Source organism: Aristolochia californica, unplaced genomic scaffold (assembly GCF_029961685.1).
Source record: "Aristolochia californica isolate CCGP_79_NKW_82.1479 unplaced genomic scaffold, dmAriCali1.0.hap1 SCAF_6, whole genome shotgun sequence".
Lineage (NCBI taxonomy): Eukaryota > Viridiplantae > Streptophyta > Magnoliopsida > Piperales > Aristolochiaceae > Aristolochia > Aristolochia californica.
The window spans coordinates 36,381,942-36,407,025 of NW_027182257.1; the positions used below are offsets into that span (position 1 = coordinate 36,381,942).

Here is a 25,084-nt window from a genome sequence, read left to right on the forward strand (position 1 = left end):
CGCCCCAGTTGCTACCAGTGTTGTTGCTCTTCCACATCTCTTCTCTGGACGATGTGATTCCGTCTACTCTAGCCGCTACGAGTGCCGCTACTCTAGTCGTTGCTCTTCTCAGCTGCTGCTCTTCCCAGTCGCTATAAATGTCGTTTCTCTCCCTAGTCACTATCAATGCCGCTGTTCTTCTACATCATTTCACCAAATGATGCGATTTCTTCTACCCCAACCACTAGTTGTGTTGCTGGTCTTTCACATCTCTTCATCAGACGATGCGATTTGTCCTCCTTATCCACTACCAATGTCGGTGCTCTTCAACATATCTTCACCGAATGATGCGATTACGTACGCCCCAACCACTACTAGTGCCTCTGCTCTTTTATATCTCTTCCTCAAATGATGAGATTCCATCTACCCTAGTAGCTACCAGTGCCGCTGCTCTTCCACATCTCTTCACTGAACGATGTGTTCTCTTTGATTCCGTCCGCTCTTGTCGCTACTAGTGCTGCTGCTTTTCTACATTTCTTCACCGGATGATGTGATTCTGCCCGCCCCAGCCGCTCCTAGTGTCATTGATCTTCCTGTCTTTTTGCTTCCAAGAACCCTCAAAATAAATCTCCTTACATAACCTGTGCCAAGTTCACAGTTTCAATTGTTACAAGAGAAGATTGACCTCTCTAACAAGAGGTATAGGGGGCATGATAAGGGATAAGCATAATCCCTTCAATTATCGGAACAAATCCCATTGGATTTATCCCATGTTGTATTTATCTTATCATGTACTACTTATCTTCTTTATTCTAAATTATATAAATACCACCCTTACTCAATTGTAAATATGTGGTTCAGTTCAACATCTAATAGTAGAAGCAGGTTGATAACTACCATGCTCATAAAAAATTAAGTTTTGAGTTTGGCTACTCCAACTAATCTCATCATTCTCAAGAAACCTTACATTCTTAGGTTCCACAATTCTCGTCACACGAGATGAACAATAAAATTTATATCCTTTAGACTTTTCTACATAGGCAATGAAATATCTACTGATTGTTCTAGAGTCTAACTTTGTTTCATGTGGGTTGTAGATTTTAACTTTAGGTCGACAACCCCAAACATGTACATATCTTAAACTAGGTTTCCAACTTTTCCATGAGTACTTGAGCCTATGACTTTCCCTTCTCTAGAGAAATCAACACTATCCTACACCCGAGCAGTGTAGCTCTGTCATACGAGGTATCCCTTGACATGACAAAGAAGTCAATCGGAGAAATAAAAATTGGAAATTTTGGGTTCGCTAAATGGCAACGACAATGGATCCAAAAGGAGAAAATATCAAACGAGTCAACCCGACAACCTACCACTTTCAGAGACGATATTGTTGACCGTAGTTTAACACCCACATTGCTTTTGATGATAATAAAACTTAATCGAACTAATAACTTGAAAATCTGAAGTATTTTAGATGTTTCACCTTCAAGAGTATCTCAAGGTCTAAAGCATCAAAGCCAAAATGAAGACCTCAAACACCATTGAAAAACATCTCTTGAAGAAGTACCCATAGGGAAGAAGACAATGAGAAGACTCGAGTTCAAGCATCATTGACAAACATCTAAACTCAGTCCATTTTTATAAGAGAGGATTTCAACTCCTATTCCTTATGTACTTGTGAAATCAGAGATTCAGGATATAAAATTCATATATACATGTTTAGGGTCATCATACGCATCATTTAGAAACATGTTAAAGCACTTAGAGAGAAATTATCATGCTTTATAAAATTTACACTTTTAATCTGGCATTAGAATGATCGATCGGTCACTAATAATGATCGAACATCCAGAACTGTACATGCTAGAAATATAAAACATGATCAATTAACCATAGTTGGTTGATCGATCATCCAAGACATGGCCATTTCATGCTATAACACATGACCAATCACCCCTCATCGCATGATCAATCATAGTTGTCCAGACAAGCAAAATTTTCATGGAATGAGCGACATCCCTTCAGATTGATCAATCAGTTAGAACCATGCTAGTAAGGGACTTCAAGCATGATTGATCAAATAAAAATACATTGATCGATCATACTTGTATTGCACAACCAAACGGAATCTCGATTGATCGATCAACCATTGGCAATAATCGATCAACTTAACTTTTTTAGACCAATGATAACATTTTGATTGATCAGTCCATCAATTAATAAGTCACTGTCTAATAGAAAAGTAGTTGTTATGATTGATTGATCGATCAATCACTTACAAATGATCGATCAATCAATGGTGCAATATTTTTAAAATAGGTAAATAACGGCTAGTTTGAGTTGTGGAATCTATAAATACCCCACCAAATTGTGAGTAAAGGAGAGAATAAGCATTTATTGGCATATCTTCAAGCCATAACACATTTATCTTACAATTTCCTACCAAAAGTGTTTTAAAGGGAAAGAGAGAAATCCTTTCTTTAGAAAAACATTCAATCCCTTTCAATCATCCTAGCGTACATCATAGTACAAGCTCTTTGATCTATTCACAATGTGCTACAAAGGAGGAGGTAACTTGAATCTCTCAAGGAGAAGCATCTCTCCAAGTAAGAATGTAATTGTTCTCTTTTTTTTTTTTTTTATGAAATTAAGAAAGGTTCATCTAGAACCTATTAGTCTAGATTGAAAGGTCTAGCTAAAGCTAGAATCTAGCAACAATGTCTTGAAGAGATTGGCTTGTGTAAAATTGTGTATTGAACTACACATGGCCAAAGAGAGTCAGAATCTCTTTTGTAATTTTTCAGCTATTAGAGAGTAATAGTGGAAATTTTCCACGTATGGTTTCTTTGGCAGTGACTATCACTAGGAGAACATCGATAACAATTTTTTTTTTATCCATGTGGTGTGTGCATATTGGAATCTCTTCAACATACGAGGATTGTTTTGAATTGATGAAAAAAAGATGATAAATAGAAGAAATACTAGAGGAACGCAAATATCATAGTACTCAAACTTTCAAAAAAATAGGCGTTCATCAAATCAAGATTAATGAGAGTGACCAATCTTAGCATAAAAAAAGAAATAAAATAAAGTAGAAGACCAAATTTCTATCATGTCTTTTGAATTTTTTTTAAAGGAATGAAGTAACTTTAAGTGGGAAAAAAGTCTACCACAATTTTAAAAAAATAGAAACTTTTTTTGGCAAACCGAATGACACATGAGGGCAGTAAAGAGAGTCGAATAAGAGAACTTGCTTAGACGTAGAGTCAAAGGCAGCAAGTTGGTAAAATGAAATATAAAAAATATGAGAAATATTCCCTTCTTCTCCTTTGTTCTCTTTTGAAACAACCTCAAACCCTAATTTAGGATGTCATGTGGAAGACAAGTCAATTTGGTCCAACAAAAAGGTTTGTTGAATATGAAATTTTAAAAGAATTTTCATCTATATAGAAGTGAATTTATGGCATATAAATTGAAGGAAAAAGCAGGAGAGAAAAAGATGTAAAACTTTGGCAATCATGGCAGTTATATGGTACATGTGAAGTAATTTTTTTATAGAGAAGAAAGGACTATGACGTGGATGTCTGTATATAATCAGACATGCAATTAAAAAAAAAACTTTTGATCCTAGAATATATGTCTTAAAGGAAAATCAACCAGAATTGAAACACAAAGACTTATCTTTCAGGAACGAGTTTAAAATGCTGATTTTTGCAAGTAGCATACTTCCAATAATAACTTTTAACTCTTCCAATATTGATCTCTCTCTGGAAATATTCGATTGAGACATGGTTTATTGAGTTAGAAACTAACATAGAGCTTTCTTTTGAGATGTTGATTTCTAAGGTCAACACATAAATAAAAGAGATTTCAAGGGATGGAGAGAAAGGAGGAACTTAGCTCTTGGGAGAAAGGAGAAAATAACTAAGAGAGAGAAAGAAGAGGAAAAACGAGAGAGGTGTAAAAACGAATTTGAGCCAAAAGAAGAGGCGTGGATACTCTACCCCTTGCCTTAAGTTTGTATTTATAGTTGTGGAAAAAATATTTACGATGACTACAATGCCCTTAGGGCTACATGTTTCAAAAGGAAAAAGCTAAAAGATGACATACACCAACTTGCAGGATTACAATTTTATGCCCTCTCTATGGAAAATTTCCTTATTTACTAGTCATACTAACCCTACACATGTAGTTTTTAGCATTAGATATAATTCTTCATATAAAGTCTTATTCTTGGTGGCATGATCGATCAATAAGTCACATTGAAATAATAATATAGTTGTTACATGCAATTGATCGATCAATCATTTTACACTAATCGATCAATGTAAAATCAACTTTTTGCAAATAGGTAAAAAAGGCTAGTTTGGCTTAGGAACCTTACAAATACCCTACCAAAACTCCCATCAAGAAGTTAATGAGCTTTTATTGGTATACCTGCTTAGATTTATTCTCAATTATTTGAAAATCCTTCATAAGTTCTATTTTGAGAAAGAGAGATATGTACTTTGTAAAACTCTGTATTCCTTTCTCATTTCAACTCCTTACATTCATAATTAGTCAAACACCTATCTCTCCATTGTGCATCAAAAGCTGGAAGGTTGAAACTCTCAAGGAGAAAGGTATTTCTCCGAATTCGTGGGGTGTAAGTTTTTCCTTTATTTGTACTTTTCATTTTTCGATGGGTTCATCTAGATCCATGTTAAATTTAGATAGAAAAAGTCTACTAGATCTTGAATCTAGTTAATCTCTTGGAGATATTAAGTTGTAATCGTGTATTTGAGTATACATGTGGCTTGAAGCAGAACCGAAATCTCTTTCTTATTTCCAAGTTAATAAAGTTATTATTAGTGGAATTTCTCAAACACGATTTCTTTGGCGGTGAATACCAATCGGAAAACATCGATAACAAAACATTTGGTGTTCAATTGTGGTGTGCAAAATTTTGCCTTTTTATTTGTATTTTTATTTGATTTAATTTTTCCACACCTTATGTCTTAAAATTTGAAAAACTCAATCCCCCACCTTAAGTCTAATAATCAATTATTATAATGCTTTTTATTTTAGTAATTAATTGATATGTAATACTTTAATAATTTATTACAACAATGAACCATTTTATAATAATAGTTGTTTGTGTTTTTGTTATGTGGCCCCTATTCAAAACACTCTTTTCACTTATTCTTTTTTATGGAAAATTGGATCCATTGAATTTAAAATCAATCGCTGAGGATGCCTCATCCGCCTACAGTTTTGAGTTTGATTAAATAAGTAATATTGATTATTAATGTGAGATGCACATGAGACGCCATGGATGCAGATTACGTGTTCACCAAAGGGTATTTTCGCAATCGAGATTTCCGTAGAAAGAGGTGAGAGATTTTGGTGTATCTAGGGCAAAGATCAATCGACCATACTACCTTCGATGGGTGGACCCCTCCTAGTGCGAAGAGGAAGAGGTGAACGCCCTTCCGGAATCCCGTCACCGGTGGCTCGACGGTATTCAGCAGCATCCCAACCTATCAGTCCACGCCTCCACTGCTCCACCGTCACTAGAAAAAGAAGCCCCCTTTCGCTTCGGCCAAAATCTGATCTCCTGGGATCGGAAGATTCTTGATTATGAGAAAATTCAGGAAGAGATGACGAAGAAGCTCTCAACTGCTCCAATGGAGCTCGATCTCGACTCGTTCCTTGAGTCCCACTCGACCGATTCGGACTCCGACAACCATCACTCGAGCGCCTCCCCTCGCCGTACCGTTGACGATATCCTCAACGAATCCGATTCCGATACTTCTTCTTCCGGCGATTCTCCCACTTTTCGGCCGCTCCAACTCCTCTCCCCGAATCCTCCCCCCAAGAGAGAAGCCGAATCGCTTTCCCGGACTTATACAAAACCCAATTTCGAAATCCCCGTCTCTCAAGCTCATGGAGCTGCTGGTGCAAATCCCAAATCAGAAAGCGGTGCACCTCCTACTACGAGGGTCAGTGCTTTTGGTCGTAGTCGGCCTGGCGAATTATCAGGAGATCCTTTCCCCTTGCGGCGGAACTATTCGCGTCCATTGCCACAGTTCTTTGGTGGAATCAAACCGCAGCCTAAGCCCGGGGCTGCCCTTGCTGCTGCCGCGGCAGCTTCGCGATCGATCCCGACGCCACATGCTGCCGCAATTAAGTTTCGGAGGGCGAATAGTGATTCTGTGCAGAAAGTTCGACTTGACCAAGAAGCAGAAACTTTGGTTTGTGACAAGGGTGATATAAAAATAACTCATCTGGAAGATGTTTCTGATGGTGCAGGGTCTGTAAGTACGCAGCAGGATATGGATGTAGGGGCAGAAGATCAGCATTCTTCCATTTCTCTTGAAGTGGAAGTCGGAAGACATAGTAATGAAGAGGTGCCTGGAGGAGACGAAGCTGCGGGGATACTGCAAGTTAGTGACAGCTCTCCTGAAAAACTGGAAACTTCCCTTTCTCTTAATCTGGAAGCGCGAAAACATGGTGAGCAAGAGGTAACTGGAGGTGACGAAACTGCGGAGATACTTCCAACCATTGACAGCTTTCCCCATATTGAGGAAGCCGAGGCTGAATCAAAAGAAACTGTTGCGGTACAGGAAGATATCTTGGGATTTTCCAGTTCTTCTGCGTCTGATGCTACTGTTGAAGAGAAGGAAAATTCAAATGTGAACAACGCAGAGGAGGTTGCTAAAGTTTACCCTGGCATGGTTGAAGAGCATATCAGTTCTACTCTTCGAAATTCTGACACTACTTTCAAAAATGATGATTGTTCCGCGGTAAAAGAACATATTCCTACGGACTCCAAGGATGAAAATTTGATATTTTTAGATTCTAAAGGCCATGAATTTGATAACGAGTCTTCTGTCCCAAAGGATGGGGAGTCCAGCAGTATGGCAGAAGATGCTACAAGAAGTGACTCAAATGACCTGGTTGAAGATTTGCTTGGTCAATTTCACAGTTACAGGAGGACTGGCAAAAAATCTGGGAAAAAAGTACGCTCATCAAGGAAACCTTTAGAATTAGCTGAAGAACTTGAGAAAAAGTATGCTTCCTCAGGTTTGCATTGGGAAGAGGGGGCTGCAGCTCAACCAATGAGACTGGAGGGCATTCGGAGGGGCCCACCCGCTGTTGGGTATCTGCAAATTGATCCTAACAATGCGGTTAGTCGTACAGTATCATCTCAATCTTTCAGGCGTGATCATGGAACCCCCCAGGCACTGGCTGTTCATTTCAACTTCATTGCTGTGGGAATGTCAAAAGGAAATGTTCTTCTCATGCCTAGTAAATATTCTGCTCATAGTCCTGATTCTATGGATTCTAAGGTTACTCTTTTATCCTTCTTGATTGTTATTTTTGCAGTCAAGTCTTTTTCTCACTTTGTTTTTGTTTTTGTTTATTTAATATTAAACCGCTTAATTGCTACTAATAACAAGGCTGTAGAAAAGGGTGTTTTGAAAGGGCAAAAAGTCCAAAGAAAGTGTAAAAATCAAGATTTGGGTGAAGGAAGAGGAGAAAATTGAGAGAAAAGGAGAAAGGAGAAAAAAGAAGAAGAATTTTCTGAAGAGCCTGAAAAGGCTCCGTTCGGAACAGTGCATGAATTCCCAGACTTCTTAAATAAGTGTTTTGAGTTAAAAATTATAAAAATGCCCCTATACACTTAATAAACCCTAATCTCCTTATATCTCCCTAACTATACATCTTATGTACATGAAATTTAACCATTGATATAATTTAACATGCAGAATAAGATTACATAAAGAAATTAACCCCTGAAGTGGTAAAATGACCAAAATACTCCTGGATGTATTTTCCAACAGAAAGGTTTACTGATTAATGTTAAGAGGAGTAACAGATGCTTTGGTTGTTGCCTGTTGTCTCATATGGCTTTGATGTTTTTGTTTAGCTCTGTAAATTGTCTAGTTTAATTCATTTTGACTTCATTGATCAATTCAACTTATCGAGCATAGCAAATATCAAGCACCGGTGCTTGATATTAGAATCAGGAGGGAAGGAAGACGAAGAATAAGAGAATAGGATATGAGATGAAAGAGAATGAGGGCACAGCAGGATCGACAATTAAACCCCTCTTTCCACTGGTACTATTGGTTTAAGACACTAGTTAAAATTACACTTACATACATGGAGATAATGGACTCATAATTGGTCAGACAAAAATACCCTTAGTGCTACTACAACCCAGCATAAATATCAAAGCATTTTTCATAGGTTTTTTGGGTTTGTTAGGATTCTGACTAGACTTAATACAATAATCTACAATCTAGTTGAAGTGTTACCTTCTGGATTCAGCTTTGTCATTCTTTGTTTTGTATGGGAAATGCTATCCAATTTGAGACTTCAGACTGGAAGAAAATTTTACAAAAACAACTGCCAATGTGTGTTGGAACCATGTTTCTAGGTAGCCAAGTTGCTGTTTTGCAAAGTCAGATGTAACAGGATCTTGTCTTTCTATTGGGGTTTGAGGGTATTCCCTTCACCCCTTCCCCTCCCTCTTTTCTGTATTCACCATTTTTAAAAATAGCCAATGGCAGTTCATGTTGCATGAATGCTTTTTGTTCAGATTTGCTTCCTAGCGACTGCTGGAGCTCTTTATTGTCTTATGTAAAAATAAAGCAATAACGTGTACTAGTACCTCATTTATAACTGGCAACTTTACTGCATTTGATGCTAAAAGGTTATGGATTATGAGAGTACTCCATTTTGCTGAAAAATGCATTGGTACCTTTCAGATGTTGATTCTTGGTTCCCAAGGGGAAAAGCCTCATTCACCAGTAACTTCAATGTGCTTCAATCAGCAAGGAGACCTCCTTTTAGCCGGCTATGGAGATGGCCATCTAACAGTTTGGGATACTCAGAAAGCAACAGCCGTAAAGACAATTACTGGGGAACATACTGCACCTGTTGTGCATACACTGTTTCTAGGGCAAGATTCCCAAGTTACTAGACAGTTTAAGGTAGTTACTGGTGATTGTAAAGGTCTGGTTCTGTTACATGCATTCTCAGTTGTTCCTTTACTCAATCGAGTCTCCATTAAGACGCAGGTATGATTAATGATACATGGGTAAAAATTTGTTTTTGAAACTGAATTTGTTCTGCTTAATAGAAAGCTTATGCTTTCAACAGTGTCTTCTTGATGGTCAAAGAACAGGAACCGTGCTATCTGCTTCCCCTCTTTTAGTAGACGATTATTCTGGAAGTGGAATGACATCGGGACAGGTCTATCCTACAGGAGCTCCAGGTAGTCTTGGTGGGATGGTGGGGGGTGTTGTTGGGGGTGTAGTTGGTGGAGAGGTGGGATGGAAACTTTTCAGCGAAGCATCCTCTTTGGTTGAAGAAGGTGTGGTCATTTTTGTCACCAGTCAAACTGCCCTGGTGGTATGGAGCCATAGATGATAATTTACACAAGGCCTGATTTTTATTTGTTGTTTTAATTTGATCAAAGTCCATTTAATTCTTTACACAATCATTTTCTTTCAGGTGAGGCTTAGTCCTACTTTGGAAGTCTATGCACAACTTTCCAGACCAGAGGGTGTCCGAGAAGGCTCTATGCCTTACACAGCTTGGAAATGTAGGGTCCACTTAAGAGGCTCCCCTAATGGTAAGAATTAAGATTGACTACCATTTTGGTGCATTTTAGATTTGTGTTCATGACTATCTAATATTACAATGTGGCAGAAACAGCACCAGAAGCATTAGATAGAGCTTCTTTGCTTGTCGTTGCTTGGGATAGGAGAGTCCAAGTTGCAAAGTTGGTTAAATCAGAGCTGAAAGTGTATAGAGAATGGACCCTTGATAGCACAGCAATAGGTGTGGCATGGTTGGATGATGAGGTATTGTGCTTTGCACTCTCTCTCTCCATCCTTGTAATGGAATATTTTCCTGAAATCCTTAAGATTACTTACGAAACATCATCTTTTCACCCAGATGCTGGTGGTTCTCACGTTGAGAGGACAACTATGTCTTTTTTCACTAGAAGGAACCGAGCTTCACCGAACAAGTTTCATTGAACATGGTTCTGGAGGAGAAGAATATATCACCTACCATACCTATTTCAACAATACTTTTGGAAACCCGGAAAAAGCTTACCAAAATTCTGTAGCAGTTAGAGGGGCCACTATTTATGTCCTTGGGCCTAATCATCTTGTTGTTTCTCGTCTTCTTCCATGGAAAGAAAGGATTCAAGTGTTGCATAAGGCTGGTGATTGGATGGGTGCACTGGATATGGCAATGAGACTTTATGATGGACATGCTCATGGTGTTATTGATCTTCCAAGAACTGTAAATGCTATCCGGGAAACAATAATGCCATATCTTGTGGGGTTGCTTTTATTGTATGTGGATGAAGTGTTTTCTTATATATCAGTGGCATTTTCTAGCCAATTGGGAAAAGCAGTAGAACCGGAAGAGCAACATACAAAAAATAATTCTTTACACTCTGAGATTGAAGATCAATATGCCCGTGTCGGTGGTGTTGCAGTAGAATTTTGTGTCCACATAAAAAGGATTGATGTTTTGTTTGATGACATCTTCTCTAGATTTGTGGCCGTTCATCAAGAAGGTATCAGCTCTGCCAGATTTATTTTCTAATACTAATCAAAACTATGTTTCTTGCTGGTTGAACTTTAATTTTCATCTTTTTTAGAATACTTATAGAGAACGGTACATCTCATCCGATTGGATAATCAAGTTGTCTGTTAGCTACCTTGCTCTGTAACATGTTACCTTGAGAAAAATATGAAATTTTGAATTGTTTCAAGGCTCTTCCTTTTATTAAAACTACCAAAGGTTGGAGAATTGGACCTTAGATGCTAAAACATCAACAGAAGGACAAGAGCCTGGATTCCAAAGAGGCTACCTAATCATGCCTAACCTGCCTTTCAGTTTCTTGTTACGTCACTTCTAGATCTTTACCACTGAAAATAGGTTCGTTTTTTTTTAATGAATGAAAATAGGTACATTCTTGGAACTTTTAGAGCCATACATTTTGAAGGATGTGCTTGGGTGTCTACCTCCAGAGGTACTTTGCTTGTATGGATATGGTTACTGATTTGGCTCCTAATTTGGCATGAGAGGCCTTATCTGTGGTGGTGGTTATGTTAATTTCTAGATAATGCAAGCATTGGTTGAGCACTACAGTAGCAAGGGATGGTTGCAACGAGTAGAACAGTGTGTTCTTCACATGGATATCTCCTCTCTGGACTTTAATCAGGTTATCCTTATCAATTTGCATATAAATACTTTATGAACCTTCTTGGAACTTGAACACATGTTTTTTTTTCTCCTTTCGTCTCTCCTCTGAAACAAAATGATTGATTATACTTTCTCAAATAGGTTGTAAAGTTGTGTCGAGAACATGGATTGTATGGTGCTCTCATCTATCTATTCAATCGAGGTCTGGATGATTTCAGGACTCCATTGGAGGAGCTTTTGGTGGTTGTACAAAATAACGAAAAAACAGATGCTGCAGCAATGGGGTATGGTGCTTCAGTTAGTGCTTCTCCATTTTGCTTTGGTTTTTTGTTGTTATTTAAGGACCAATGATTCTTGTTAGCATTATAATGTTATGTTTTATTCATTAAATTTGAAATTTTTTATGGTGATCCATGAGCAAAGTTTTGCTCTTCAACTGCGTGAAAACGGTGTCATTTAGGCTGTCATGCATTATATTTATTTTTGGGTCAGTAACTTCCATGAAATCTCTGACCTACTTTTAGTCAGGCTCTTGTAAGAAATAATTGGGAAAGGGTGATCTCCCTGTCCTTTTAGTCAGTCTCCATCCTCACTCCATTGTCTGTCTTTCTTGTAGATCTCGTAAACTAAAATTTGATGGTAATTTTTTTTTTTTCAAATGATGCTGAATTTTATTACGACCAAAGCTCAAATGAGTAGATTACAATGAGAGATTGCTGGGAGTTTCCGAATTTTGCCAATTTATCAGCCAAAGAATTGGCTGATCTAGGAATGAGATTCCAATTACAATGAATAGATGACACAATGTCAGCAATACAATCAGTGATGGGCCAGTGGCCACAAGGGGGGGAGTTATCTTTTGAATACCAATTGATGACTGTCTTTGAGTCACCTTCAATAATCAGCTTGCTATGGAGACGTTCTTTGAAGATTCGGAGGCCGAATAGAAGAGTACTTACTTCAACAATATTTAAATCAGCAATGCCTTAAGTAACTAGTGGAATTCTGGGCTTGCTGGTAGAGGTGGAGCTCTATGGAACTCCTTAAGTAATATCCTTCTTGTTAATTCTACTCCTTTTGGCTTGTGTGATTCAACAATGTTGGAATTAAGATCCGTTCGTTGGGGTTTGAAATTATATTTAGCACAATACTCCAATCCTCTGATAGTTGAGGGAGAGTCTTCATTAGTAATTAAATTATGCATCTGGAATGGAAACTCCTTCAAGAAGATTTGGTCTCACACACTTAGAAGTGCACCTAGTTATGGAAGAAGCCACTAGATAACATCTTGTTGTTTGCACCTCATTGCCTCTTTGGCTTTATTTTGCTTTCTCACTCATTGTATGTTTCCCTTGTAATGTAATTTTTCATCTCCTTAGGGACTTTCTCTTTATGAAATATTTTTCTCATTGTCATTTAAAAAAACTGTGTAAAAAATGATATAAATATATGGCTTCTTTGTTCTCACTTCTTTATTCTTTTGAATTTGTTATTATACTTCAGAATAATAGTTTACCATAATTTAACATTGTAGACATTATAGCATTAGCTCATCTTTATCTTATTTGCCAGTTAAATTTGTACAGTTACATCATTGTCCAGGAGACATTGCCCACCATATTTTAAGAACCTGAGCCTAGCCATTTCTGACTCAAGCAGTTGGAGACTCTAAATGGTTTTTTCCCTCTATTTATCTTGGAAACAGGTACAGGATGCTTGTCTACCTGAAATACTGCTTCCTAGGTCTTGCATTTCCTCCAGGTACCTTTGATCTCTCTCTCTCTCCCTCTCTCTTTCTCTCTCTCTCATTCTATTAACTAAAAGAAGAAAAACTTGGAAGATCCAAGCATAGCATGGTCCTTCAGGATTTTCACAAAAGCCTGATCTCTTATATGGAAAACAGACATCATGATGGGAGAAATTGCACAAATAGGAACATTGAAGTAGTCTACTGAATGCTTTTAACTTTAATAATATTAACTATAACCATCAAGAAAGAAAAGAACTTTCATTCTTTTGGATGCTAGTTTTTTATATCATTTTTCCCTAAATGTTGATTTCCATACCATGATAAGAGATTTGAAGTTAAGACCTCACACTAGGTTCTCCCCCTCACCCCCTCCCTCTTCCTTCAATGTGCCCATTGAGCCTAAAGGCCCAATCTACCTTTTGGATGGAATTTCATTTTATCTCCTTTCCATGTGCAATAACGGATTTTTTGGCACATTCTCTGGATAATTGACTTCTTCACCTAACATTCCCTGCTAAAAGAGACTAAATATTTTGTTATAAAGTTCAAAAAGGTTAATCCTTTGAGTTGCATTCCTGAAGCCATTAAGCATTACTTTTTCAGGACATGGTACAATCCTTCCCTCCCGTTTGCCATCATTACGAAGAGAGCTGCTGCAGTTCCTTTTAGAGGACTCAGACGTCTTGAATCCTCATGCCAGGGAAAGATGCAAGTCATCTATTGATACTTGCCCAAACTTGTGTTGGCTCCTACAGTTGGACACAGAAGCAACTTTAGAAGTTGTCAGATGTGCTTTCCCTGAAGATCTTCCCAGACAAGATCACTGCAACGATTTTGTGGATGAAAACATTGAAGAGAAACGGGAATGTAATGGAAAGGCTGCTGAAAACCAACACATGATGATACAAAATGCGGTCAATGCCATAGTTCAGATACTTCAAATGGACACATCAGAGATGGTTCTGTCATCTGGAAAAGAAGAGAATGAGTCTCTAGAAGTATGGCCTTCGAATAACGACATAGGTCACATGCTTGAGTTTGTTTCTTACTTCGTTTCTTGTAAAGGTGCTACAGTTTCTAAATCTGTACTGGATCGTATTTTGGAGTACTTAACATCGAAGATTGATCTGCTTTCTAGTGGAGCCACTCAAAAGATTGAAATTGGTCGGAGAAGAGAGAAACAGGTTCTTGCCCTTTTGAAAGGTGTGTCACAGACAGATTGGGATTCTTGGAACCTATTACAACTATGTGAAAAGGCTCAATTCCACCAAGTAAGTCGTTATCAGTGATTATATCTGTTATTAGATGGATGTTTTCTTCAGTGCTGATTGCTGGGGTCATGGGGACTGGATCCGCCATTGACTCCTATCTTTTATCTACTGAAGTGCATGTTTTACTTGCTCAACTTTTACACCTTCAATATGATCTCTCTCTCTCTCTCTCTCACACACACACACACACACACACACAGAAAGATATCTTTGTTTTTTACTTTTCTCTTCAGAATAAACAGACACACACACACACACACACACACACACACACAGAAAGATATCTTTGTTTTTTACTTTTCTCTTCAGAATAAACAGAGACACACACACACACACACAGACACAGAGAGAGAAAGATATCTTTGTTTTTTACTTTTCTCTTCAGAATAAACACACACAGAAAGATATCACACACACACACACACACACACACACTTTTCTCTTCAGAATAAACAGAGAGATGTCAAGTAGTTCAGTATTGAAAATTTAAGATTTAAGGAGAAGATTAAGGTTGTCCTATTTAAGGAGAGATAGAATCACGCATGATAGGAGAGGAAACAGTGTTGTCCTATTTACACACACACACACACACAGAAAGATATCTTTTTTTTTACTTTTCTCTTCAGAATAAACAGAGAGATGTCTAGTAGTTCAGTATTGAAAATTTAAGATTTAAGGAGAAGATTAGGGTTGTCCTATTTAAGGAGAGATAGAATCACGCATGATAGGAGAGGAAACAGTGTTGTCCTATTTTCATTAACTGTCCAGATAAGGTCAGGCCATTGATCTGTCTCTCTAGTAATACAACCTAAAAGACAAGGACATTGTTGCCCTTCAACTAAGACTGCTTATTACACTCAAATTCACTAATCGCCCTCAAGTTGACAAGACTTAATACAACAGTTTTCTTTTCAGAACAAAAATATAAAAGTTTAGTTACAAATTTGCCATTATTACTCTCAACACTCCCTTTCAAGTTGCAGCAAAGATAACTTGTATGCCCCGCATGTTACTCATATATTGAACTCCTTTGGAAGAGCCTTAGTGAACAGATCTGCAAGTTGCTGAGATGATCACGCATAAGAGTCACAACCTTTGTTTGAGAGACTTGCATCTCTAACAAAATGACAATCTATTTCTATATGTTTAGTTCTCTCATAAAGTATAAATTTTTTAGCTATGAATATAGCAACTTGATTATCACTAACATCTCCATGGTCTTTTCAGTCCCAAAACCAAACTCAACCATAAGAGTCCTCATCCACATCAACTGGCAAGGAGTGTGTGCATAGCACGTTACTATGCTTGTAGACTAGACCTAGCTACAACATTTGCTTTTGGCTTTTCCAATTAACTAGATTTCCACTCACAAAGTGTAATATCCGCTAATTGACCTTCTATCAAGTTAGGATCTTGCATAATCTGCATCTGAGTACCCATGTATATCAAGGTGGTCATGAGCTAAAATTTTCAACCTTCTACTTGGTGAACCCCTAAGACACTTCAGAATACGCACCACATTATCGTAGTAGACTCGTCTAGGTCTCTTACTGAATTGGCTAACAACTCCCAACTACAAAGGATATGTATGAATGTGTCATAGTAGAATACAAGTTTACTTACTAGCCTTCTATATTCAGTCTTATTTGTTAACTTTGGACTTTCCACACTATGTAAATCTTGACTAACATCCTTAGAAGTTTCTACTTGTTTTGCTCCCATTAGCCTTATCTACTAAAAAGATGGGTGACATATGAAAGAATCATTCCTTCAGAAGTCTGTGCAACTTCTATCCCGAGAAACTATCCAATTCTTAGTCTAAAAGTTCTTCTTAAGGCAATTCTTGGTCTCCTCCATGCCTATCTTTAAACTTCCAGATAGCACAATGACATCCATATAAACAATTAAGATTACTACATTTGTCATTTCTCTTCGAACAAAGATAGAGTGGTTTCCTTGACTTTTGTGAAATCCAAATCCAACTTTGCTGAATTTGTCAAATCATGATTAGAGACTTTGCTTTACACTATAGTAGTTTTCTTTGATCTGCATACCTTATGTTCCTCCTCATGAGCAACAAACCCAGGTGGTTTTTCTATTTATAATTCCTCTTGTAGATCACCATGTAGGAATGCGTTTTTAACATCTAATAGGTGTAAACTCCACTCTTGATTTTAAAACCGCTGAAATGAAGATTCAAACTGAATTAAATCGTGCACAAGAGAAAAACTAATGAAATTGTCCACACCATAGGTCTGGGTGTATTCGTTGCCAACAAGTTGGGCCTTATACCTTTCATTTGAGACATTTGCATAATTTTTAATGTTGTAAACCCATCTGCACTCCATGGGCTCTATGCTTAAATGGACAATCCCAAAGTTCCTAGGTCTTATAAGATTGTAAGACATTCATTTCTTTTTGCATAGCACTAATCCATTGCTGCTCTCCTTTAGCCTCTTGATAGAATTTAGTAAGAATAGAGAAATACAACAAAGAAGCAAAGTCCATCTATGAGCTAAGATATCGTTCTTTGGTAAGGAATTTGAAGGCAAAGACATGACAAATTCAGCTTTCAAGAGGCTTGCACACATATCTTCAAACAATAGAGAAGTTGGATTAACATTTCAAAAAAAATAATAGAGAAGTTGGATTAGCCAACAACTATGCTCAAACTGCATCAAACTTTGGCTAAACACCTCACAACAATTTTACCCCTCCTAGTTTTTTCCTTTGATGTTCCAATGTTTTCTTCACAAGAATGAATGAATGATGTAAGAGAAGTTCTTGGCATATAGTAACCAACTAACCAATATACTTTGTCAAAGACCTATTCCCTTGTTGTCAAGTGAAGGCCTTAAGATACAAAATGTCGACCCCCAGGATATGGACAAGCGGTGTGACGAGCGACATGAGGCGGGGGCGATGGAAGGAATAACCAACTCTGACAACGGGATTGGGCTGACGTCGGCCTCTAGTGACCCCCAATGACAACGGCGGAAGCTCCCTTCCTTTGCTCTGAAACCAGGTTTGTTCTTTTGATGGTGCGACAGGAGGCTCATTGGTGGCTCGGAATGGACACGACAGCTAAGGAAATGCTATTGCTTCAAAGAATCAAGGAGAAGGGGCTATTGCATCGAAGAATCAAGGAGAATGGATAGAGATTTAGAACAAAAACTCGGAGCTCTCACTGGGTTTTGTTACAGATAAAATGGAGTCTTTATTCACATAATGATAAAAAATGGGGAGAAAAGATCTTTTATTTTGATCCCGAAGTCTATGGGGAATGATTTTCTTCACTGCTTCGATGATGTTACCAGCGAAACTGCTTCAATGTTGTGACTGAGAGAAATGAGCTTTGGTGCGATCTCCTTCTCTCTTTCAGTCTTCAAGTATAAGTGCACCAGGGAATGCAAAATAGTGCAATGCAGAGGTGATCTAGTAATGGGTCGAATTTACGTTCCTGAGCTGGCTAACAACTCCAACTGGAACATTTTCCGCAGCAACATCCTATCGCTCACATAGACAACTAGGACTTACATCCCCCGCCCCCTCCCCCCCACCAACTTCCAGACCACCAGCCAAACCTTTTTCCCCTTCAATTGCTAACCCCATGATCCCTGTGCACAAAAATTGGCCAAACTTCACCATCACTTTATCCCCCGACTCCCTCATTATGGGACAACTCTCCCTGGACTTGGAAGTAGTCATCGAGGTCCTTTCTCCTTGCTGGGAATAGGGCACTCTCGCCTCTTGCTCAACTACTAGCCGACCACCTCCCTTTGGTGCCCTGTCAAATGGCTTGTCCTCCTTCATGACCTCTGCGGAAAGGGATGTTGCGCTGAACCTTCCGTCACTGGAGCACAATTGGTTAAGTCTCGGGGTCTGTTTGGTTTGCAACTCCCCCAAACTGCCCCTTCGAACAATGGGTCTCAATCTGGAGGCTTTTGGCGGAGCGTTTGGTCGGAAGAAGTTCTCAACCACATTGCATTGTCCCTCGGTAAGACACTCAAATGGGCGGAAGAAATGGTGCACAGAAATCAAATTGACATGGGCATGGTCTTCATCACTCCGATTTGTTAGTGGTTGGGTTCCTCTTTCTTCAAAGTTGTTGCGGGTGCCAATTTCTTCTGGATCAAGGTCTCTTTCGGAGACATGGATGCAACAGCCTCTCCGGCAACACCCCATCGGCGAGAAGGAGTTTCTTCTTCCCTAATCCCAATCTAACCAGTGGACCGAGTCATCGCCCGACCTACCCAACCCGGTACCTTCATGGCCACCTTGGACTCATCTACCTCCCTGGCACATTCCACATCCAATTCAATTTTTTTGAACCTGATGCACTCTGCCACCTCGGCTTTTCCTGCAGCCAGACCTAACACCCCTGTTACTTCTGCCAGCCCACTTTTTTTGTTTTAACAGAATGTGTGAATTTATAAGGAAAAACAAAAAAGTTACAACCTGGGAGGGACCTCAATCTCTTGTTGTTTTGCTAATTCTATGGCTGATAGTTTTGCTAGGAAGGGACCTCAATCTCTTGTTGTTTTGGGGTCCCTTCAGCCTCTTTTTAATTCTGTTGTTTGGGAGTTTGGTGTCCTGCAACTGCTTACCTTCTCTGCCGATGTTTGCCACCTTGAAGCTTCAGCCAGTGATGGAAACTACCAGGATTTTGTCGGAACGTTGATATCACCTTCTCCTGAAATTTTTCTGGAAACATTTGGAGGACAGAGGAGATATATGAAAAAGAAGGGGAGGGGATAGAAGTGTGTATTGGGCAATACGTAAAGTAAAGTCTGTTACGTCCACCCCCACCCCCAACAACAACAAAAAAGAGATATTACCTGATATTTGTGATGTACTGGTGATACACCCACGTTTTATTTTATTAAACACCACTTGACTTAAAATCGGGGCTCCACACTATTGAGCAACCAAGATATAACAGTATACTTATCTATCTCCCATTCTTCTGTCTTAGGATCAGTTGGATCTTGAGTTTCCTCTTCAATCCCGAGACCTCTACTACTTGAGCCAAAACTGCATAATTATTAGAATTGAGCTTCATTGAAGTGAGCTGGGTGATATTATTCCATCACCCTTGACATCATACTGATCAGCCATTTCACACAATTGCATCAATCAATCTCACACCAAGCACTTGATAAAGAACCAATGCACACGAATAGCAAGGACATAATTGATCACTAAGAAAGTAGTCTTCTTTGATACAAGTGAACATTGAATCTTTGATAATCTCACTCAAATTCATACACGCATAGAGATAATAACTTAATTTCAGCAACACAACTTGTAACCGAAGTTCTGCAGACAATAGCAGGCAGTGGGAACCCCCTCAAATCTTCATCACTTCCATAGAGAGGGCAGGCAGTAGGACATTATCACCCAATGATTAAATTACAGGTACACAGTCCATCACCCAAGGGTGATTGGGCAAGAAAAAGAGTTTTTTTATCAGTGACAACAACCTACAGGTATCTTTCCTGGAAGATGATTAGAAAGAAGAAGAAGAGATGAAGGAAATAAACGGAACAGAAGAGTCAGATAACTGATACCATAGAAATCTGAAGATTTAAGGAGAAGATAAAGAGTCATGCAGGAGAAGAGAGGAAACAGGGTGTTGTTGATTGGGCAAGAAAAAGAGGTTTTTTGATCAGTGACAGCAACCTACGGGTATCTTTCCTGTCGAAGATGATTAGAAAGAAGAAGAGGAGATGAAGGAAATAAGCAGAACAGAAGAGTCAGATAACTGATACCATTTTTTAAATGTAGATATTTGATACCATAGAAATCTGAAGATTTAAGGAGAAGATAGAGTCACGCAGGAGAAGAGAGGAAACAGGGTGTTGTATTTTCATTAACTTTCCAGATTAGGTCCAGATCATCAACCCCTGTCTAATAATTCAACTTACAAGACAGACAAAGACATTATTACCCTTCAACTAAGACTGCTAATTACATTTTGACTAATTTACACTCAAGTAGACGACATTTAATACAGCAGTTTCATTACAAATTTGCCCTTATTCTAACTACTATGCACATATATCTGATATAAGTTCTCATTTATCCTATTTTGCCTTCCGCCTATTTTTTTCTCCTTTTCAGTGGTCATATACTCTCCTTTATTTCAAGTCAGATCTTAGAAGATAATTTAAGATTACAAGATATCAGAGAACACTGAGGTTCCAGGTTGATTTCACACCAGTTTCATTATGTCTGGACTGTCTATTTTATTCAGTCTCAACAAAGAGAAAGAAAATTGAGTAACTAAAGGAAGAAAAGATGGCATAACAGTGAAATATGACCCTTGTATTTAGATAATTACGTTTGGAATCCTCTAATGGGGAATTGCAGGCATGCGGCTTGATTCACACAATCAGAGGTGACCATCTTGCGGCTTTAGATAGTTATATGAAAGATATGGATGAACCAGTCCATGCTTTTGCCTATATCAACAACAAGCTACTGTTATTGAGAGATTCTGAATTGGCCTCTTTTGAATCTGCTGTTGTATGCCGGATTCCTGACCTGGTTAACTTAAGCAGGTGAATTATCTATATCTTCATCAATTTTACCTTTATCGATACAGGTAAGTATGATTCTCAAATATGAGTAAGCTGAATGCTTTTGTTGTCTTTTCTTTCTACAGAGAGGGCACACTTTTCTTGGTTCTTGACCATTTCAGTAAAGAGAGTCACCAAATCCTCTCAGCACTTCAGGCCTATCCAAAAAGCCTATTTCTTTATTTAAAAACAATTATTGAAGTTCATTTGTGTGGAACCCTCAACTTTTCTTCTTTGGAAAGACATAATGATTTGGATGTTCCATTTAGAAGGATGATGGATGGTCAGTCTGGTGAAGTCAAGGAATATTTGGAAAGGCTTACCAGTTTCTCAAAGCTTCTAAACCATAATCTCGTTCATGTCACAGATGAAATGGCAGAGCTTTACCTTGAGGTGAGCATATTGGATCTATTTTGTAGTCCGTTGTCTTTGTTCTTGCTTTTGAAATTTTCTCCCTCTGGGTATTAATTTACTCCATTGTAGATCATGATTTTTACCCCTATTGAATTTTAATTTGGATCTCTTGTTTGATGTGCAGCTACTTTGTCAGTATGATCGAAGTTCAGTTCTCAGTTTCTTGGAGACATTTGAAAATTACCAACTGGAACGTTGTTTACGTTTATGTCAAGATTATGAGGTCACAGATGCAGCTGCTTTCTTGTTAGAGAGAGCAGGTGATGTTCCGAGTGCTCTGTCACTTACTTTGTCTGGTCTAGGAGAAAAACTACTTGCTCTTGATGCTGCTTTGGAGAAAAAAGTTCTAGAAATATCCTCAGGTAGCCTTTCTGAGTTGGAGCTGTTCGACAACATTTTAGAGATGCAAGAGGTCTGGAACATCATCCTTTATATAACATTGGGAAGATAATTTTAGTGGGCTCTAACTGTGATTTAGCTTCATATAGAGGTTAATTTTAGTGGGCACCAATTGAGATTTTGCTTTCTGTATTTGCAGGCTAATAACATATATGATGTATTACATGCTTCTGTTGGCTTGTGTCAGCGAAATACACCGCGTTTGGATCCCCAAGAATCAAAATCTCTTTGGTTTAGGTTGCTGGACTTGTAAGTTCCTTTTTGTTGGCTCAAACTCCTGATGTATTGTTGTGTTATTGGTTTCCAATCGTACTAGCTTCCAATTTACAAATGCTTCTATTTCCAGGTAGGCTAAACTTTAATGGAAACCTTTCCATCTTCAATTGACAAAGTAGGTCAGTTCAAATTTCTGGAATGACTAGAACATCTACCATTAACCATCTTTTCAATATTCAGTCCATTGACTCTAGATGAATCTCTCAAAGATTCTCCTGGAGCTGACTGTTAATGCCAACTGAAAAGGAGATGTTTTGTCCTGTAAATGTATGGAACATCGACTTCTAAAATAAATGTCTGTATATCTTATCAGTCACCAACTCATTATCATCATCAATGTAGATTTCAACCTGATTGTTTGAGAGTATCAGCTAGCTAACATCACAACATATTTGTTGCTCTAACAAATCCAGAACATGCTTTGAGCAAGAACAATATTTATTCCAATCTTCTCAACTTTTATTCTAAAAGCTAGCACAATTACCCACGCCTCTGTCTGTCTGTCTCTCTCTCTCTCTCTCTCTCTCTGCATTTGGATTACGAGCTGTCACCTACTTTTCTTTCCTCTTTTTTCTTTTGTTTCTGTTCTCCTTTATTTTATCTCATTTGTCACACTCATAGTATCGTCCAAATTATATGCATAGTGGACCTGTTTTTTTTTCCAAATACCTAACCAATTTATTAAATTATTCTTAAGCACTTCAGTATCAAAAAATCTGTCTGAGTTAACTCATGTTTTAGCTTGTATGAATTTGAATACAGGTTTTGTCTGCCACTGAGAGATCTGTATGATGACAAAAGAAAGATTTCTGGAGGACATCATGCTAACATGTTAACTTCATTTGATACACTAGGGGATACAGAACCATCTTCCTACAAGTGGCGAATCTCAAGATTTGAAGAAGGTGCTCTGATTTTTCAAAGAGTGCTTTGCAGGTTTATTAGAGAAGTTGTTGAGGGAATGATTGGTTATATACCTCTCCCAGTGATAATGGCAAAGCTCCTTTCGGATAATGGAACCCACGAATTTGGGGATTTCAAACTAACCATCCTGGGAATGCTGGGAACCTATGGATACGAGAGAAGAATTTTGGTGAGTCTACTTAATGCAGGCTTTTGTGGCTGTTTGACTTCCGTATTCTTTTTTGTGTTTCACAAGCAGGAATCCATACATAAAAAACTCCATACTCATCTGTCTTTAGGACACAGCCAAATCTTTGATTGAGGATGATACCTTCTACACTATGAGCTTACTCAGGAAAGGGGCATCTCATGGTTATGCTCCTCAAAGCTTTACCTGCTGCATATGTGGTTCTATCCTATCAAAAGATGCTTCTACCTCCAGCATCAGAGTCTTCGGTTGTGGCCATGCATCCCATCTACGTTGTGAATACCTAGAAAATGGAGTGTTGGACAAAGAATCTTTTCTTGGATGCCCTATTTGTATGCCTAAGAAGAAAAATGTTCGAGGCAAAAACAAATCAACGCTTGTGGATATCGGACAGGGCAAGAGTTCTTTGCCAGGAACTCATCTGACTCATGGAAACATAGCTGTACAACACGTGCATGAACCTGAACTAGTAGAAAAGCCTTACGGGCTGCAGCATATGTCCCGGGTGAGTAAATTGGCCCTTGAATTGTACACTCCAAAGTTCTGCTTTTAAACTGCTGATGTGTGTTCTTTTGTTTCTTTCATTTCTGCAGTTTGAAATCTTGAACAGTCTTAGTAAAGCCGAAAGATCTCTACAGATAGACACCATGCCTCAGTTAAGGCTTGCACCACCGGCAATTTACCAAGAAAAAGTAAAGAAGGCAACTGACATTATAAAAGGACAAAGCAGCAATAGTCCTGTAAAAAGTGAACAATCCAGTAAAATGAAGCAAGCAAGGGATCTGAGAACAAAGGCATCTTCTCTCCGATTCCCTCTAAAATCAAGCATATTTAGTAAGTATTATCCCGATTTCCAAACTACCCTGAATTTTGATATGTTTCTTTGAAGGTGAGAATTTTTATGAACAAAACCCATGCGTTGCAGGTACCGAGCACAGAAGGAGATGATTTGGTTGGTTATAATGATCTGGTTAAGAGTAGAAAGGGTAGCAGAGCTGCAAGCCAGGAGGTTTTTTTTGTGAATTTGTTTATAATAGCATTTTTTGTTTTTGCTGTCATATATTTCATTCACCTCATGAGTAACAACAGCACATACATGCCTGTACTGTCATATTTATTCCTTAAAAATGGAAACCGGCGGTTGTAAGAAAGAAAAATGTAAGCTGTTCTGTACTATGATTCGTAAATTCTGTGTTAAATTCACAGCTCATTCAAAATGCAAGGCCATGTGGATGCTTGATAGTTGATACATGGCAAGGATTTCACTCAAGGGAAAGTTTTCTCTCAAGTAGGCTAAAGTTAGAAGGGAGAAAGTGGCATTGACGTAGTTGTCAAGAAAAAGATTAACAGCTCTATTCCTTTTAGATATTGTGTGTACATGATTCTATAAAATCATTCATCCATGACTTTGGTGATTTAGTAATTTGATCATATTTCATTGTAGTCATTCAGTTCTAAAAGTGCAGGAAAGGGTGTTGTCGGTGGTCCGGTTTGAGTAAGGATGACTAAGAGTGGCATTGAGTTCGAACTTATATATGTTCAAGTTGGGTTTGATTTGAATATTTCGAACTTAAGCCGAACTCAACCTTGAGCCTAAAATTGCAATTGACCTCGAACCCAAAAATTTTAATTGAATTCGAGTCGGGTTTGAGTTCCAAACTATATTTAAAACTTTGCATAAAATATATATTATACATAAAATAATGTATAAATTTTATTTAAAATTAGGCATGACTTCTGTACATAAATTTTACATAAAATTATTTATACATTCTATATAAAATTGTTGATAAACACCGCATAATAGTATGTATAAATTTTATTCAATAATCAAACACAAATTTTTTTATGAAATATCAATATCATATTTACATAATTCTTGGACCTATAGAATTTCCTAGCCTTTACACCTCCAGCAAGCTCCAATAGATTAACTATTCTATGCAACCATGATGGTTCCCATATTTCCTTCAATAACAGAATACATGAAAATCCATCTGAAAAATATCATTTATAGCCAAAACTATTGTACAGGACATGGGTTTAGATATAATCATATCTCTTCATATAATGATAGAGACCCACG

At 38.1% G+C, this 25,084-nt stretch overlaps 1 protein-coding gene across 3 annotated transcripts; it reads left to right on the forward strand.

Moving 5' to 3' along the window:
• The first annotated feature begins 5,394 nt into the window (after window positions 1-5,394).
• LOC137967114 (uncharacterized) lies at window positions 5,395-24,172 on the forward strand. Of its 3 annotated transcripts, none has more exons than XM_068813556.1 (19): window positions 5,395-7,310; window positions 8,736-9,047; window positions 9,130-9,381; window positions 9,484-9,604; window positions 9,682-9,836; window positions 9,931-10,564; window positions 10,959-11,023; window positions 11,114-11,215; window positions 11,338-11,480; window positions 12,902-12,957; window positions 13,550-14,217; window positions 20,590-20,780; window positions 20,885-21,191; window positions 21,337-21,624; window positions 21,751-21,860; window positions 22,650-22,980; window positions 23,090-23,503; window positions 23,592-23,832; window positions 23,924-24,172. In XM_068813556.1, exons 1-19 carry the CDS (start codon window positions 5,619-5,621, stop codon window positions 23,944-23,946), a joined length of 6,105 nt encoding a protein of 2,034 aa, XP_068669657.1. In that variant the 5' UTR covers window positions 5,395-5,618; the 3' UTR covers window positions 23,947-24,172. The 3 variants fall into 3 exon arrangements, with proteins under 3 accessions (XP_068669657.1, XP_068669658.1, XP_068669659.1); XM_068813557.1 differs by having other exon boundaries at window positions 9,688-9,836; XM_068813558.1 differs by lacking the exons at window positions 23,090-23,503; window positions 23,592-23,832; window positions 23,924-24,172 and adding an exon at window positions 21,958-22,006 and having other exon boundaries at window positions 22,650-22,705.
• Window positions 24,173-25,084: the final 912 nt, after the last annotated feature.

What these genes read in the sequence shown, in the direction of transcription:
- LOC137967114 (XM_068813556.1), top strand. Translation starts at nt 5,619, where the DNA reads ATGACGAAGAAGCTCTCAACTGCTCCAATGGAGCTCGATCTCGACTCG. An exon ending in GAGTCTCCATTAAGACGCAG is followed by an intron (nt 9,048 to 9,129) that starts GTATGATTAATG and finishes TGCTTTCAACAG; the next exon opens with TGTCTTCTTGATGGTCAAAG. An exon ending in CTTAAGAGGCTCCCCTAATG is followed by an intron (nt 9,605 to 9,681) that starts GTAAGAATTAAG and finishes ACAATGTGGCAG; the next exon opens with AAACAGCACCAGAAGCATTA.